General features: G+C 48.6%; 2 protein-coding genes across 2 annotated transcripts in view; both read left to right on the forward strand.

Moving 5' to 3' along the window:
* The window catches only part of NOTCH1 (notch receptor 1), a 787,535-nt gene that overhangs the window by 567,010 nt on the left and 202,907 nt on the right, over window positions 1–17,618 (forward strand). The gene's annotated exons all lie outside the window — the stretch shown is intronic.
* EEIG1 (estrogen-induced osteoclastogenesis regulator 1) overlaps window positions 3,165–17,618 on the forward strand; it is a 68,077-nt gene continuing 53,623 nt past the window's right edge. The window contains exons 1-2 of the mRNA XM_066610688.1: window positions 3,165–3,239; window positions 7,021–7,718. Of these exons, the coding sequence (XP_066466785.1) occupies window positions 7,573–7,718 (146 nt within the window). The 5' untranslated portion in view covers window positions 3,165–3,239; window positions 7,021–7,572. The remainder of the gene's footprint in view (window positions 3,240–7,020; window positions 7,719–17,618) is intronic.

Raw genomic sequence — 17,618 nt, forward strand, 5'->3', positions numbered from 1 at the left:
AGGCCTGGTTAGTACTTGGATGGGAGACCGCCTGGGAATACCGGGTGCTGTAGGCTTATACCATGATCTCGGAAGCTAAGCAGAGTCAGGCCTGGTTAGTACTTGGATGGGAGACCGCCTGGGAATACCGGGTGCTGTAGGCTTATACCATAGTCTTTTGAGACTGAAGGTTGCCAACCAACCAACCAGAGACAAAACTGGTCACCCATAAACTTCGCATGGAAAGACAGGGAAAGTCCATGCTGTTAACCAACCTGATAAGAAAAAAGCCGGGTGTTTACAGGGTGTTACGGAGAATTAATCCGGGATAGGCCTTAAGCAGCTTTCAAGGGGAGGGCTCCCTGGCACTTCAGCCCATAGTGGGGCAGGCAGGGATTAAGGAGAGGAAGCCGGCTTCTGGGGCTCAAGAAAGCACCAAGAGATAAAGCACCATGCCAAGGTTTTGTCTCTAGCAGCTCAGGGCCCAATCCTATCCAATTTGCAATGCTGGTGCAAGTGTGCCTGTGGGGCACGCACTGCATCCTGTGGTGAGGAGGCACTCACAGAGACCTCCACAAGGTACGGGAACATTTGGGGCTGCATCAGTGCTAGAAAGTTGGATAGGATAGGGCCCTGTGTAGAACCCAAGCTTGCAAAATCGACTCCAGTTGCATCCCCCCCAGGGGGTTTTGATCACTGTTTGTTGCCATCCTTCAGTCTCAGAAGACTATGGATCACGCTCTGAATGGTGGTTCTGGAACAGAGTGTCCTCTCCAGTGTGCGAAGCCTGGGTGAAGTAGGTATGGAGGATAGACTGTTATCCATGCAGCAAATCCCCTCTCTCCACATCGCTGAAATGGTCCAATGGAAAGGCAGAGCCCAATACGGTTGGTTCCAGCAGTGTCGCAGGAGTTGCAGAACATGACTGTGTTCAGCCATGAACTGACTCAGGGACTCCGGCTCCGGATTTTGCCTCGAGGTTGACTCCTGAAGCCTTTTCCATAACTGGATGTAGCCACAAGGCAGTGAAGGTTTGGGATCAGAGTTTTCCTTCTCTCAGATGAGCTGTCTTCCCAGGCTAAGGAGTCCCATCTACCCAGCGGCTGTTTAGTTGCCTCTTACGACAAGCACAGCCAAACTGAGGGCCTATTCTTATCCCCAGCACCCCAGGGATAATTTTGATCAGGGATTCCAGGATAACCCAACTCTCAAAGTGGCCAGAAGAGCTGATCAGAATCCTAGTGAGGGACAACCAGTTAATATTTAACTTGCTCCCTGGATAGGAAAAGATGCTCAGTCACTCTGGAGTCCTTCAACATCTGCTCTACCCTCTCTTCCTTTTCCAATTTCCAAGCAGGAACAGTGGAAATGGGTGGGTGGAAGAGGGGAGGGTTCCCCCACCAATCTGGTGCCTTAGGACCCAATCCTATCCAATTTTCCAGTGCCTGTGCAGCTGTGCCAAAGGGGCATAGCAAGGCACTTTGTGGTGGGGCAGCACTCACAGAGGCCTCCTTAAGGTATGGGAACATTTGTCCCCTTACCTTGGGGCTGCATTGTGGCTGCACTGGCGCTGGAAAGTTGGATAGGATCGGGCCCCTAGACTTGATGCTTCCATGGGATGTGACTGCATTTGGGGAAATGTTATGAATCTGTACTTTGAACAGGCTGCTATGTCTATGCTTTCAACAATGATAATCAATCCCAGGTAACAGCCCAATCCTATTCACACTTTCCTGGAAGTAAGTCCCATTGACTCTAATGGGACTTACTTCTGAGTACACATGCATAGGATTGGGCTGACTGTGTGATTACAGCCTTTGGGATGTTCGGGGAATTTTTCAAAACAAATCAGCAACCGCTTGGGAGAGTTAGAAGAGTTCTTGATTTAAAAAAAATTAAACTTATACTCATTGTAAAGTTTTAATTTTTTAATATCAATTTAAACTTTCAGTATTGTAAACTTTTAATTTACTGAGGCTGCAGTCCTAACCACACTTTCCTAAGAGTAAGCCCCATTGAACAAAATAGGACTTCCTTCTGAGTAGACCTGGTTAGGCTTGTGCCCTTACTTAAGCTAGTTCTGCCCAACATTGCATATACACAACAGGGATCAAATGTGTACACCAGTGGGTGGGGCTGAAACATTAATTAGATTTGATTTTATCAAATAATTATGGATAATTATGGGTGTTAACAACTTTCCTGATTGATGACGTCACTTATAGACATGACATCACTCCCAGGTTAATGACATCACTCCCGGTGGGTTCTGGCAGATTGTCATTCAAAAAAAAGTGGGTCCCAGTGCTACAAAGTTTGAGAACCACTGTACTCATAGGATGCATCATATATAATAAAATTTTCTAATCATATAATGTATTGCAAATAATAAGAATATTTTATACGCTATTATTACCAGAAAAGAAATTCGTGTTTGGGGTTCTTAATTATTGATTAGAGATTATTATTATTAATATTAATTAGTAATATTAGTGATTAGTAATAAGATTGGCAGTGCAATTCGATGCACATCTACTCAGAAGTAAGTTCCATTGAGTTCAACGGAACTTACTCCCAGAAAAGAGTGCATAGGATTGCAGTCTTGCTGCCCAATCCTATCCACACTCCTGGGAGTAAGCTCCATTGACTCTAACGGAACTTACTTCTGAGTAGACATGCATAGGTTTGGGCTGTTAATCATTATTAATTAATTATTTAATTAATTGTTTATGAATAAGCCAATTATTTAATTAATTATTTAATTAAATCAATCAATTAATATTAATTAATTAATAAATAATTAATGATCAATTAATAGTTGCTTATTATTAAGTAGCATAATGAGACTGACTGAGCACTGCTCCCACCCAGCCCTCCCTATTTCCCCCTCCCACCCCGCATCCTCCCTTTCTCCCCCTACATCTCCAGTGGCAAAAAAAGCACAGGGAGAGGAAGAGTTAAAGTGGCGGAGCTTCCCGTCTGAGTGACGGCGCTTCTCTCCAATCGCGTCTGCGGCGCCTGCTCCGCGACCCAATGGGAGTTGAGCGAGCGCCTGCCTACTCTTCTCCTCCAAGCCACATCCCCTCCTCGCGCTGTCCAATCCCCGCGCGGGGTGGAGCCTTTAACGAAGAGGAGGTGCCTCCGCCCCTTTTCCTCCCTCCGCTCCCTCCCTTACGCCGTTGGCGTAGCCTGCGCAATCGGCGTAGCGCTGGCAGGGCCACCCCGTGAGGAGGGCGGAGGGGCCGCAGCGCTGAGGGGAGGTGAGGGGGGGCTGAAGGGGGAGTGTGGGGGCTCAGTGGGAGGGGCGAGGCTCTTGTGGAGTGGGGGAGGGGCTTCCTCCGCCAGGGGGCTGAGGAGGGGGTCAGAAGTGGGGGGAGGGGCTGGGGGCAGCCCCAGCTTGGCCCTGTGGGGGTGGGAGCTCTCCAGGCAGGGGGGTGGGGGAGTGGGGGCTGCTTCAAGTGGGTGGGAGTTCCAAAGGACAAACATGCTGCAGCTCTCACAGCCACAGCAAGGTGTGCAGCTTGGAGACTTTGGGGGGTCTCAAAGGGACACAAACTTGGGAGATTCAGTGTGTGTGAGAGAGAGAAGGTGAGCTTGTTGCACAGCCAGGTGTGTGTGTGTGTGTGTGTGTGTGTGTGTGTGTGTGTGTGTGTGTGTCAAGTGAACTTGTTGCACGCTCAGTTGTGTGCGGATGAGCTTGTTGCACGGCTGGGTGTGTGTGTGAAGTGAAGATGAGCTTGTTGCATGGCCAGGTGTGTGTGTGTGTGTGTGTGAAGTGAAGATGAGCTTGTTGCACAGCTGTGTGTGTTTGTGTGTGTGTGTGTGTATGAACTTGTTGCACGCTCAGGTGTGTGTGGATGAACTTGTTGCATGGCCAGGGGTGTGTGTGTGTGAAATGATGATGAGCTTGTTGCACAGCTCTGTGTGTGTGTCAAGTGAACTTGTTGCATGCTCAGGTGTGTGCGGATGAACTTGTTGCACAGCCAGGTGTGTGTGTGTGAAGTGAAGATGAGCTTGTTGCACAGCTGTGTGTGTTTGTGTATGAACTTGTTGCACGCTCAGGTGTGTGTGGATGAACTTGTTGCATGGCCAGGTGTGTGTGTGTGCACACATAGATAATGATGTGTGCATACCCCATGGTTCCGTTTCCCTCACCACCAGATCAAAGCAAACTTCATACTGATTCCCCCCTTCTGCATGTGTGTGAGTGTCACACGTGATGGGACAAGAAGTGTTTCAGTTTGTGGAGTCTTGGGGGGGCGATTAATGAGCTCATAGGGAGGTGTGTGTGTATTAAACATGCACTTTTGGGGCAGGTGAGAGGAAGACAGCTTGTTCCTTGGAAATATACTCTGTATTACTAGCCCAGTCGCACCCCAAGAAGAAACTTCATTTATATGGGGAGTAGGGCTAATTTTGGGGGGGGGGGTGTTTCCTGTGCAGACAGAAGTGTGGCTGTGGGATGAACTGTTTGGTAGAAATATGGTCAGTAAATGCATGTACTGACATATACAGCATTAGTTTTTGTTTGTTTAGATCCCTGTTTCACCCAAGAAGTAGGGAAGGCAAAGCAGGATTCGCGCTTGTTGATGCTTATTGAAATATGACACGATCTGGACAAAACTTGGCTTTTTTTTAAAGTTCCTCCCATTCCAGTCAAAGGTTTGGGTGCCCTTAATTTTCTCTCCCTTCTCTTAATTTTGCCCAGATTGTGTTTAAAGATTGTTTTAAATTGATTATGGCATAGATAATCAGACAGGCTTCCTTTCATCACAAAGCACACAGTGTGGCCCTCTATGAGTTTCCTGAGAAGTAGGCCTTACTTCCTAGTAAGTGTGTTGTAGACACAGAAGAATGTGGCCTGCCAAATGCAGTGAGGTTTCCTTGGATTTTTCTGTGTTGTGCGTTCCTCCATAGTGGGTCTGCTCTGTCTGTCCAGATATATATCTTGGTGGTCTTTAGGGGTCGGCCCTGAGACTTATGGGCTGTCTCCTGGCAAAGGTAAGCTGGCTTCAGTCCTGCCTGATCTTCTGCTTTTGATGTCTTCGCCAGAATCCCTGGTGTGTGTTAAGTTTTGCAAAGCAAAACCGAATACTACTTAAACGTGGAGGCATAAATAATCTGTGTGTGCTGATCCTGTGTGTGGTTTTATTTAAGAGTGTAAGAGCTATGTAACCGGATCAAGACAAGCCACGGCTCTTTGCAAGAATCTACCAAACCAGCCAAGGCTACACGGCTCACTAGAAATTGATCTGTGGTGCAGTAGTGTACCAAAGCCTACCTGTCGTTGGGGGGGGGGAGTTCTTGAAGCAACTTACATGAAAGAGTGGGGTGGAGGTGTTTGAGGCAAACCTGTCTTTGTGGAGTCATCCATACAGTCGGGAAGGGGCCAACGGATTTGGGGTTGTCCTAGTGACGTTCAACTGACATGGAAATCGAGTTTGTTGCGTTGAACTTGTTGCATTGTGTTGGTCCAGGAACCAATACATTGAGAGTCCACAGGAGCAGAGGCAGGTTCAGTCATATTGCCCGCTTCTAAGGGGGCAGCAAAGGAGATTAGTCTGTGGAATTCCTTGCTACAGGATGTGGTGATGGCATCTAGCCTCGATGCCTTGAATTACGGGATTGGACAGATTTCTAGAAGTAAAGTCCATCACAAGTTACAAGCCATGATGGGTAAATGCAACTTCCTGGTTTTAGAAGTAGGCTACTTCAGAATGCCAGATGCAAGGAAGTCACTAGGATGCAGGTCTCTTGTTTTGTGTGCAACCTGAGGCATCCGGTGAGCCACTGTGAGATACCAGAAGCTGGACTAGATGGTTCTTATTTGGGGTAGAGGCAAAAGTCATTTGGGAAAAACATGGTTTCCAGGCCTGGAATTACAGTTTGGATTGAGCAATGGGGAGAGAAATGCATTATTTGGGCCAGAGAAGAGGCCTTTGGGGCTAACCATGTGTGGAATTTCCTGCTTCATTGGAGCAGAGGGGGTGCGATTCGTACAAAGAATGTTGGAAGAGATTTGTTGAGTGGTGAAGGAAAGCAACTTCTGCTGATGGGAGGTAAAGATACCTTCCAACAGGATTGTTGATGCAAGAAGGTTGCTGGCCTGGTTAGGTGGTATTAAGAGTGCATCTCGTTTGTGGCAAATCTGGATGGCAAAAGATGACCCTGCTCTTGGATGCATTGCTGGAGAGGCAGATAGCAGAGAAGATGGAGCTGGGTGTCCATCACTGATCTTGACATGATGTTGGGCTGTAGCTGGGGATGTGGGGAGTTCCTGAAGTCCCTGGGGGTAAGCAGTGTCCGTGAAATAAAGCTGAACACAGCAGCTAGAGATCTAGCTGAACTTGTAACTTTGAACTTTGGTGAAGGTGTAGGGAAAGGACATTGGAGCCTCAAGAGCTGTGGGGCAGTTGCACATCTCTCATTTTGCAAGGGGCAGAGCCATAATGTCTCATCACTTTGAACCGTTTGAATGGGATTTGTGCTCTTTTTTTTTCCAACTGGGTGCAGGCAGTCAAGTGTGACTGCTCCAAAGAGCTTGGTTGAATCTGGAGTTTTTTTCCCTAATGCCAGAGTCTTCAGGCCTCAGATAAGACTAACTGTGACTATACTCTACGACCAGAAGCAAATTGCTGTGCTTGCTTGCTTCCTGGTGGTGGAGAAAGTGAGTACTTGAACTTGGCTGAAATGCATGGGGGTCTGGGGGGTTGTGTGGGTGGAGGAGAAGCATTCCTCTTGATATACCTTATGGATTCTTCTTGATTCCTCCCAGCAAAATTCTTTCCACCGGGGGAAGAGCAGCAATTCCTGAGACACGGCCTCAGAAAGCAAAAACCACTTGGCCAAGTTTAGGTGTCAGTTGCTGCGTGCAGGGCGGCAAAATATTTTGGGTGCGCGGCGGCAGGCATCGCGAGTTCCTTCTACGATGGGTATTAGATAAGACTGGAACATTCATCCATCCATAATTGGCTTTTTGGGGACAAGGGGAGGAGCCTTGCCCGGAGCTGGGTCTCTCAACACCTCGCTTCTCTCCCCCAGGCCGACGAGAAACCTGTGGCAGCGGAGTGTGCAGCAGAGGCCTCTATCCACGTGAATTTGCACAAGGGGCGGAGCCTGGAGCCGGGAAGTCCACTGTGTGCTGTGCACCAGCTCGGGGAGAGACGGCGATGCTTCCTCCGAGGGGGCCTGGCAGAAACACAACCTCTAATCAAGAAAGCTCCTGCTGGCCTGGAGCTTAGATTTTTCCTCCCTTTCCCCTCCTCGGAGATGAACCAGAGGATTCACCTTCCCTCCTGCTCACCTGAAATCGGCAATGATACTATAGCCAGATCTGACCACCAAAGAGAGAAGAGGATTTTTCACTTAACAGCTAGCCTGCCATTGCAACTGAACTGAGGTTCACTTTTTTCTATATTTTTGTAAATTGGATGGACTGAGATTATTTTGGGGGGGTTGTGTCTTTTTTTTCTTCTTCTTTCCTTTCACTCACCTTTTGAAAACGTCTTGATCGTTTTGTATTCTGAGCTGCCTGCTATCTGAGACCACTGGACTTTTTAATTTTGGGGGCATTTCCAGGCTTTGAGTTTGCCCATGGCTTTTTTGATGAAGAAGAAGAAGTTCAAGTTTCAAACCAGTTTCACTTTGGAGGAGCTGACGGCGGTGCCTTTCGTGAATGGGGTTCTGTTCTGCAAGATTCGGCTGCTGGATGGGGGGGACTTCGCCACCTTGTCCTCCAGGTAAGGCCTCCTTTGCACAGGGTATGTGTGATGCCCTTCCCACTCCCTACCCTCCGTGTTTGGTGTTGGTGCTGAGCAATTTGGGGTATACGTAGAACGCCGCCTCTTGTGGAGTCCAAACTGCCCCTGCTGTCCAGGATTCCAAGGAGGGATCTTTTCTCAGCCCCCACCTGGAGATGTGGGCAATTGAACCTGGGACTTTCTGCATGCTGAAATAGATGCTCTTGAGCATGTGTGGCTAGAAGTGTCATCTTGTGATCTTACTCTCGTGCAAGCCTGTTTCTCCCCCCCCCATTTCCCCTTGCACTTTTTTTGGTGAGGATGATGACCTGTCAGCAACGTGTATGTGTGGGGAGAGGGTTTCCAGAGAGACTGATGTGCTCTCAGCAAGCCTGCAACCTTCCTAAGTGCTTGCCACCCCCAACAAACCCTATTTTCTCCCTCTTTCTCTCCCTGCCTTGTCATGCACATAGCAACAAGAGCTGTTGTGTTTGTAATAATCTTATCTCCAAGCCCTAAATTCCGAGGAGGTATTCTCTTAAACACCTCCCTCTGCCGCTCTTTTCTTCTGCTTGTGAATTGGAATGAATGGATCTGACTTGATGCTTGTTCTGCTATGGGGGTGGGGGTGTCACCATTTAACTGTAGGCCAGCTTGCTCCTACTTCTAAAGAGAGCCTCTGCCTCCTCTCTCAGCAACTGCTAATCAAGTGTTGCTTTTGTCATCGGGCTGGGTGTGCATTGATTATTGCCTAGCGCTGTGCCAACACAAATTCCAAAACAACCCTGGACTTGCTCGCCCGGCCGCTTTGCTTCGTACTCTCGGGGAAGGGGGGGGAAGGACTGCAAGCCTCTTTGCTTGTATCAATACTGAACCAAGTAGACCTTCATGAAGGGGCAGAAAATAACTTGTGTAGTGCACGTGTTCTGACCAAGCAGATGCTAACAGGTCCCCTTACTTCAGATAGCCCTGCTTGCTTCTATCCTAACACCAGAACAGAGAACCAACTTAATTTCCAGGAAGTGGTATTTTGGGGGGGGGGGTGTACTTCTTCGAAGAAGCCTTTTTTTTCCTGTGCAATGTAGAGGCCTGACTTCTCCCCCTACACAATCCAGAAACCCTTCCAGGGCATGGATGTCTTCAGATGCTGTCCTGTGTCTGTTTCTCCTGTTCACTTTGACCCAGTGCCTTGGGTGGAAGCTGCTTATCTCAGGAATGCAAACCCTGCAAGAGCTTGGGAAGAGGAAGGCATTAATCCCCTCTGATACCTTTGCTGCTTCTCCTTGTTGACCTTGGAGGCAGGAGTGTGGCTCCGGTTTTTGCCTGCACCACTGCCTCTAACTTTTATGTGGCTGTTTAAAAAAAAACAAAAAAACCCTGTTGGCGGGTGTTCAACAGCGCTGCCTGCCTGCGATGGTTGAGGCTCAGACGTGTTCCAGCAGAGAAATGGCCTCTAATTGAAGGCAAATGTACACTCTCTCTCTCCCTCTCCCCAGCTTGGCTTCTCAAACTAGCGAAATGGAACAAGTTATAGAGTCTGATCTTCTGCCCACCCACAGGGGGCCTGTCCCTACCATGAAGCCACAGGTTCCTTTTTCACTGTGGTCCACAATGTATGTTCTCATAAGAACAGCCCCACTGGATCAGGCCATAGGCCCATCTAGTCCAGCTTCCTGTATCTCACGGGAATGCCCTAGGGAGCACACAAGACAACAAGAGACCTGCATCCTGGTGCCCAAACTTGTCAGCTGAACATAAGAAGAGCCCTGCTGGATCCAGCCAAAGGCCCATCCAGTCCAGCTTCCTATATCTCACAGCGGCCCACCAAATGCCCCAGGGAGCACACCAGATAACAAGAGACCTGCATTCTGGTGCCCTCCCCTGCGTCTGACATAGCCCATTTCTAAAATCAGGAGGTTGCACATACGCATCATGGCTTGTAACCCATAGTGGATTTTTCCTCCAGAAACTTGTCCAATCCCCTTTTAAAGGCATCCAGGCCAGATGCCGTCACCACATCCTGTGGCAAGGGGTTCCACAGACCGACCACACACTGAGTTAAGAAATACTCTTTTGTCTGTCCTAACCCTCCCAAGACTCAATTTTAGTGGATGTCCCCTAGTTCTTGTGTCATGTGAGAGTGTAAAGAGCATCTCCACTCTGTCCATCCCATGCATAATTTTGTATGTCTCAATCATGTCCCCCCTCAGGTGCCTCTTTTCTAGGCTGAAGAGGCCCAAACGCCGTAGCCTTTCCTCATAAGGAAGGTGCCCCAGCCCAGTCATCATTTTAGTCGCTCTCTTTTGCACCTTTTCCATTTCCACTATGTCCTTTTTGAGATGCGGCGACCAGAACTGGACACAATACTGCAGGTGTGGCCTTACCATCAATTTGTACAACGGCATTATAATATTAGCAGTTTTGTTCTCAATACCTTTTCTAATGATCCCAAGCATAGAATTGGCCTTCTTCACTGCCGCTGCACATGGGGTCGACACTTTCATCGACCTGTCCACCACCACCCCAAGATTTCTCTCCTGATCTGTCACAGACAGCTCAGAACACATCAGCCTATATATGAAGTTTTGGTTTTTTGCCCCAATGTGCATAACTTTACACTTGAAATGCATCTGCCATTTTGCTGCCCATTCTGCCAGTCTGGAGAGATCCTTCTGGAGCTCCTCACAATCACTTCTGGTCTTTACCACTCGGAAAAGTTTGGTATCATCTGCAAACTTAGCCACCTCACTGCTCAACCCTGTCTCCAGGTCATTTATGTCTGCTCAAACCTGTCTCCAGGTTGAAGAGCACCTGTCCCAGGACAGATCCTTGGGGCACACCGCTTTTCACTTCTGTCCACGGGTTCTCCCGCATCCACATGCCTGTTGACCTTTTCAAAGAATTCTATAAGGTTTGTGAGGCAAGACTTACCCTTACAGAAGCCATGCTGACTCTCCCTCAGCAAGGCCTGTTCGTCTATGTGTTTTGAGATCCTATCTTTGATGAGGCATTCCACCATCTTACCCGGTATGGATGTTAGGCTGACCGGCCTATAGTTTCCCGGGTCCCCCCTCTTTCCCTTTTTAAAGATAGGCGTGACATTTGCTATCCTCCGATCTTCTGGCACCGTGGCCATTTTGAGCGACAAGTTGCGTGTTTTAGTCAAGAGATCAGCAACTTCATTCTTTAATTCCTTAATAACTCTTGGGTGGATGCCATCCGGGACTTTCAACTGGACTTTCTTCTTTTGCAGTCTGTCCAGGTGCTAGAGTCCAAAGATCCTATTCATGGAGATAGGAATGTGCTTTCCCAGTTCTCCCTTGGCATCCCTCTGGGCCAAGTTTGGATCGGCAAGGAACCAGGGTCGGATCGGCAAGGAACCAGGGTCAGGAATCCGTGGGATATTCCACCTCTTGTCCCCTTCCCCCTTGCCAGTTCTAGTTATCCATTTTTGGTTCTGCCCCAGTTCAAAATGAACCAGATCTGCTCCTGAACTGGAAGGTCTCCATTTCAGCAGTGCGTGGAGCTTTGTTGCAGCTCCACTTGAGATGGTCACACAAGGTGCCAATAAGGAGTGTGTGTGTGTGTGTGTGTCCCAGTTGCTTTTCACACTTAGGTGCTTGTGCATGTCCATGCCAGGGTTCAAAGGTCTACTAGAGACTGGAGTGGGATGCAAAGCAAAATTGGATGGTAGCAAGATCTGTCACTTTCCCCATTCTGGAATTCTGGCAATAAGGTGAGCAATTAAACAATGTCACCTCCCTGGCCCAGGGAAGGCTTCTCTTTTGTCTAAATGTTGCAGAATTCAAGGCACAATTTAAGGGCTGTGCACCCTTGATTTTCTAAATTGTTGGTTTGGAAATGCAGAAATCAGTAACGCACATTAAGATACGTGGCGTATGATGTCAGGGGGGCTTTAGCACTTCAGAGAATTTTGGGTAAAGGGCCGCTTCTCTTGATGACACTCCATACATAAATTCAAGTTGATAATCATATATTTAACAGATCTACTCCAGTGATTTTCAATCTTTTTCATCTCTTAGTGTACTGAGAAGGTGTTAAAATTGTCAAGGCGCGCCACCAGTTTTTGGGCAATTGACACCATGCTGCTGGCTAGGAGCTCACATCCCCCAATTGCTCTGCTAATGTATGACTCTCTCCCAAACTCCCATAGCCCACCAGCAGACTATTTGTGGCCCAGTGTTTGAAAATCACTGGTTTGCTCTGCTGTTCTTTGACTCAAATCCACTTATGTTCATATGAGATTGATACTCAGATAAAGGAATTCCCTGTATGCCCTCTTCTTGTGACAGAGCAGGTGTGTATGTGTGTGTCACATTCTTGAAAAGTGGTGTGTGGCAGCAAAATACAGAAAGTGTAATAACGTAGCAGTCTTTTTGCTGGTCTCCTTTCCTTGGGGGAAGTTTACAAGTCGCCGAGTCACAAAGAATTCATTGGAGGAGACTTGCAAGGTCTTAAACACCCGTATACCATTGTTGAAGGTGGGCGACTGGTGGTATTTCAAGAGAAGTGTGAGTTTCGTTTCAGAATCCAGATCCCTCTTTTGAGAAGCATCATGCTTGGAGATTAGAGAGGTGACCCAGACAGAGCAGATCTCCTGGCATACACAGGGTTTAAATCACCTGGCCAAGCAATTTCACACCCCAGACTCAGAAAAGTAGAGTCAAATTCGCCCGTCTTCGCCCAACTTGAGCCCTAAGTTGTGAACTGTTCTGAATGTGTAGTGGTGTGGAAGGGATCACCTGCAATATTCTCTGTTAACCTGTGAATCCCACCCTCATAGCAGAAACCCAAGCAGCTTAGCTTGGAGGGATCCTTGTTCCAAAGGCATTAAGATTCAGCACAGTCAGGAATTTGAAATATCCAGGAAAGTCTTCAACTTCCCCCCTGGGCACTTCAGTTGGCGAAGAATTCTGGATTCTCAAAAATGTGCCCTTTTGCACACTCCCAAGGCTCTCGTTGCAGGTTCTGAAAGCTTATCCAGAAAGGCAATTATTTGGGTTTCTTGCCCCCCCCCCCCCAAGAATCCAGCTCTTTCCTAGTACAGACGGGAGAGTCCTATGACTGGTTTTATCCAGAGCCCTTGCATAACGCACGCTATTGTGTGGTGGTGAGCCCTTATCACTCTGTAGCGGGCTTGCAGGACTTGGTGTTCAGGAAAGCAAGTGTTTGGCACAGTTCCTGAATGCAGGCACACGAGTGTAATGCGCTATAACTGCGAGGGGGGGGTATTTCTGCGGTTGCCAACGTTTGCACCCCCTTGTCTCTGGGGCTTTGTGAAATGTGGCTTTCATATCCGAGCCCCTGTTTCAAATCTGCGCAGCCGCCTGGCCCAATTGACCTTATCGGAGTATATCGCCCTACAAGGGTGTCTGCCTGGAGTTCGATAGCAGCGATCAGCCTTGGGGCGACATGACTTCAGCGGAGCGTTTGTGGCTGTGACGTCCAGGTTCATGAAGCAAAGCAAAATCTGTCGTCCTAAAATATAGATTCTGAAATGCACACATTGTCCGCTTGTTAATGCTCTGGCTGTGTGCAAGGCATTTGGGATTTTGTCTACCATTTTTAGATTTGGGGCTGGTAAGGAGTGACTAGAAAACTGCTGCCTGGGTGTTTGTGTGAACCATTTGTTTAGGTGTGTAAACCGCTTTGTGATCTACTTCTTGCTGAAAAAGTAGTAAAATAAGTATTAAGTGTGTACCCATCTTTGCCTACATAGTGCTTCTGAAGTGATCTCCTGTTAATGAAAGCTTTATTGTCCACCAAGAATCTTAGTCCTAGAAAGGCATCACACAACACTCCCTCTGTGTGTGTGTGTGTGTGTGTGTGTGTGTGTGTGTGTGGTTAAACAATCATCCAACTTGTACAATGGGCCCTTCTTATCCATGGACTCAACACCTGCAGCTTTGAATAAGGCCCTTGGATAAGCAGGGCCTCAGGGAACTTCCAGATACAGATAATCAAATCCATGGATGCGAGACCCTTCCATGAATTTGACTGTTCACAGAAATTGATATCCATGGGGGGTTCCTGGAGCCAATCCGTCGCGCCTACTGCGGGCCCTCTGAATCTCGACTAAGTCTGTGCCTTAGGATTTCAGTCCATGTTTAAGATTCTCTTCAGACAATACAAGTCTGTACTTATTCCTTACATGGTATGTAGCTATCTTCCCTTAAGGAAGTGTCACACTTTTGCTGCTGGTTTTTTATTTCCATTTTGATGGCATATGGAGAGTCATCAGCCTCTGAGAGCACCCTCTACGTAAGAACATAACAGCCCCACTGGATCAGGCCATAGGCCCATCTAGTCCAGCTTCCTGTATCTCACAGTGGCCCACCAAATGCCCCAGGGAGCACACCAGATAACAAGAGACCTGCAAGGCTTCCTGGGAATTGTAGTTAAGAACATAAGAACAGCCCCACTGGACCAGGCCAAAGGCCCATCTAGTCCAGCTTCCTGTATCTCACAGCGGCCCACCAAATGCCCCACGGAGCACACCAGATAACAGAGACCTCATCCTGGTGCCCTCTGGGTGCAGGGCATCCATTTTCAGCAGCCCTGCTTTTCCTAAGAAGGCATAAAACTAAGTTGTTAAGGATATTTCTGTACTGTTTTTTGGAGAAAATTCGCAAAGTGGTTTACTTTGCAAAATTAATAAGTTTGGAAATAAGTTTCCTCAGAGAGCTCACAAATCTGGAAAAGGCACCAGCAACAGCTGTTGGAAAAGATGCCAGGCTAAGTGAGGAAGGGGCAGTTGCTCCCCCAAACCCAGTAAATGTGAGGACACTATTTAAAAGATGCCCTGTGGCCCAGTTCACAGGCGTTCCAAGTACCATGTCTGTTTGGTGGGTGCAACTTCCAAGCTCATTCCACCCTTCTCCAAAGACATTGAGCCTTCTCCTCTCTGGTTTACGCTGGTGAACCAGCTATGCCTTGCCTTCTCCCTGCAAAGCAATAGGTTTCAGTTAGATCAGCTGGACCAGGGGTGCCCAAACCCCGGCCCTGGGGCCACTTGCGGCCCTCGAGGCCTCTCAATGCGGCCCTCAGGAAGCCCCCCGTCTCCAATGAGCCTCTGGCCCTCCAGAGATTTGTTGGAACCCGTACTGGCCCGACGCAACTGCTCGCAGTGTGAGGGCGACTGTTTGACCTCTCACATGAGCTGTGGGATGAGGACTCCCTCCACTTCTTGCTGTTTCACGTCTGTGGTGCAGCAGCGGCAGCAAAGGAAAGGCCAACCTTGCTTTGTACAAGGCCTTTCATAGGCCTTGAGCTGTTGCAAGACCTTCATTCATTCATATAAGTTCGTCTTTAATATATTCATTTATGTAAACTTATGTAAATTTATTCAAATTTTAAACGTAAATTCTTTTTTCCCCTGGCCCCTGACACAGTGTTAGAGAGCTGATGTGGCCCTCCTGCCTAAAACTTTGGACACCCCTGAGCTGGACCATGCCCCAATGTGAGCAACTTTTGAGAGTGCAGCCTAATGCACTAGAAAGTCAGATCACAGCCTGCATCCAGAGGGTGTGGGTTGTGATCTGACATTCTAGAGCAGGGGTCTCCAAGCCCTGGCTCGGGGGCCAGATGCGGCCCACAGCAAGCCTCTTTCCAGCCCACAGCCAACCTCTTGTCCCCTGAAAGCCTCTGGCCCACTCAACTGAATATGACCAACACTGTGCCCTGATTAGGTCTATAGGGTGTTCTGAGGACCAGAGAGGTTAAATGAATGAGCCATTCATTCATTTATTCACTCAGCTAAGTTCCTTCTCTAATTTATTTAAATTTTATATTTAAGTGTTTTTTCGGCCCTCAACACCCTGCCAGATATTTGATGCGGCCCTCTGGCCAAAAAGTTTGGAAACCCCTGTTCTAGAGACAAAGGTTGCACTCGTGAAAGTTGCTCACTTTGGGCTATCTGCTGCTCTTGACAAAAGGCTGTTTTCTAAGCTTTCTGAACCCTGGAAAAACCCACCCCAAATTAAGGTTTAGGAGAACAGGCTAGGAAACCACCAGGCATTTGAGGGTGGGTCACTCTGTGAAAAGCTGGGAAAAACTAAGTGTGTTTGGAACACACTGTGCCATTTCCTTCTCTGATCTCCCACCCACCCCTTCATTTGTCACTACTGAAATGCTGGAGGCCAACTTACCTCCTCTTCTGCAGTATGTCATAAGCAATGGGCCTGCACTTCTCCATTCAAAGTGCATCTTGATGTGTGATGCACTTGCACAAAGCAGCGTGTTTGCTGTGGTCAGCACCTTGCCTACAGCAACCACAGAGAGCCCTCTGCTCTTCCTAATATATACTGCTTTTCAGTAGCAAAAAGGTCCCTGTGGAACTCCTTGCCACAGGATGTGGTGACGGCATCTGGCCTGGACGCCTTTAAAAGGGGATTGGACAAGTTTCTGGAGGAAAAATCCATTACAGGGTACAAGCCATGATGCGTATGCGCAACCTCCTGATTTTAGAAATGGGCTATGTCAGAATGCCAGATGCAAGGGAGGGCACCAGGATGAGGTCTCTTGTTATCTGGTGTGCTCCCTGGGGCATTTGGTGGGCCGCTGTGAGATACAAGAAGCTGGACTAGATGGGCCTATGGCCTGATCCAGTGGGGCTGTTCTTATGTTCTTAACTACAATTCCCAGGAGGCCTTGCAGGTCGTCTTGTTATCTGGTGTGCTCCCTGGGGCATTTGGTGGGCTGCTGTGAGATACAGGAAGCTGGACTAGATGGGCCTATGGCCTGATCCAGTGGGGCTGTTCTTATGTTCTTAACTACAATTCCCAGGAAGCCTTGCAGGTCTCTTGTTATCTGGTGTGCTCCCTGGGGCATTTGGTGGGCCGCTGTGAGATACAGGAAGCTGGACTAGATGGGCCTGTGGCCTGATCCAGTGGGGCTGTTCTTATGTTCTTAACTACAATTCCCAGGAGGCCTTGCAGGCCTCTTGTTATCTGGTGTGCTCCCTGGGGCATTTGGTGGGCCGCTGTGAGATACAGGAAGCTGGACTAGATGGGCCTGTGGCCTGATCCAGTGGGGCTGTTCTTATGTTCTTAAACTACAATTCCCAGGAGGCCTTGCAGGCCTCTTGTTATCTGGTGTGCTCCCTGGGGCATTTGGTGGGCCGCTGTGAGATACAGGAAGCTGGACTAGATGGGCCTATGGCCTGATCCAGTGGGGCTGCTCTTATGTTCTTAAACTACAATTCCCAGGAGGCCTTGCAGGCCTCTTGTTATCTGGTGTGCTCCCTGGGGCATTTGGTGGGCCGCTGTGAGATACAGGAAGCTGGACTAGATGGGCCTGTGGCCTGATCCAGTGGGGCTGTTCTTATGTTCTTAAACTACAATTCCCAGGAGGCCTTGCAGGCCTCTTGTTATCTGGTGTGCTCCCTGGGGCATTTGGTGGGCCGCTGTGAGATACAGGAAGCTGGACTAGATGGGCCTATGGCCTGATCCAGTGGGGCTGTTCTTATGTTCTTAACTACAATTCCCATGAGGCCTTGCAGGTCTCTTGTTATCTGGTGTGCTCCCTGGGGCATTTGGTGGGCCGCTGTGAGATACAGGAAGCTGGACTAGATGGGCCTGTGGCCTGATCCTGTGGGGCTGTTCTTATGTTCTTAAACTACAATTCCCAGGAGGCCTTGCAGGCCTCTTGTTATCTGGTGTGCTCCCTGGGGCATTTGGTGGGCCGCTGTGAGATACAGGAAGCTGGACTAGATGGGCCTGTGGCCTGATCCAGTGGGGCTGTTCTTATGTTCTTAAACTACAATTCCCAGGAGGCCTTGCAGGCCTCTTGTTATCTGGTGTGCTCCCTGGGGCATTTGGTGGGCCGCTGTGAGATACAGGAAGCTGGACTAGATGGGCCTATGGCCTGATCCAGTGGGGC

The sequence above is a fragment of the Tiliqua scincoides genome, chromosome 16 (assembly GCF_035046505.1).
Source record: "Tiliqua scincoides isolate rTilSci1 chromosome 16, rTilSci1.hap2, whole genome shotgun sequence".
NCBI lineage: Eukaryota > Metazoa > Chordata > Lepidosauria > Squamata > Scincidae > Tiliqua > Tiliqua scincoides.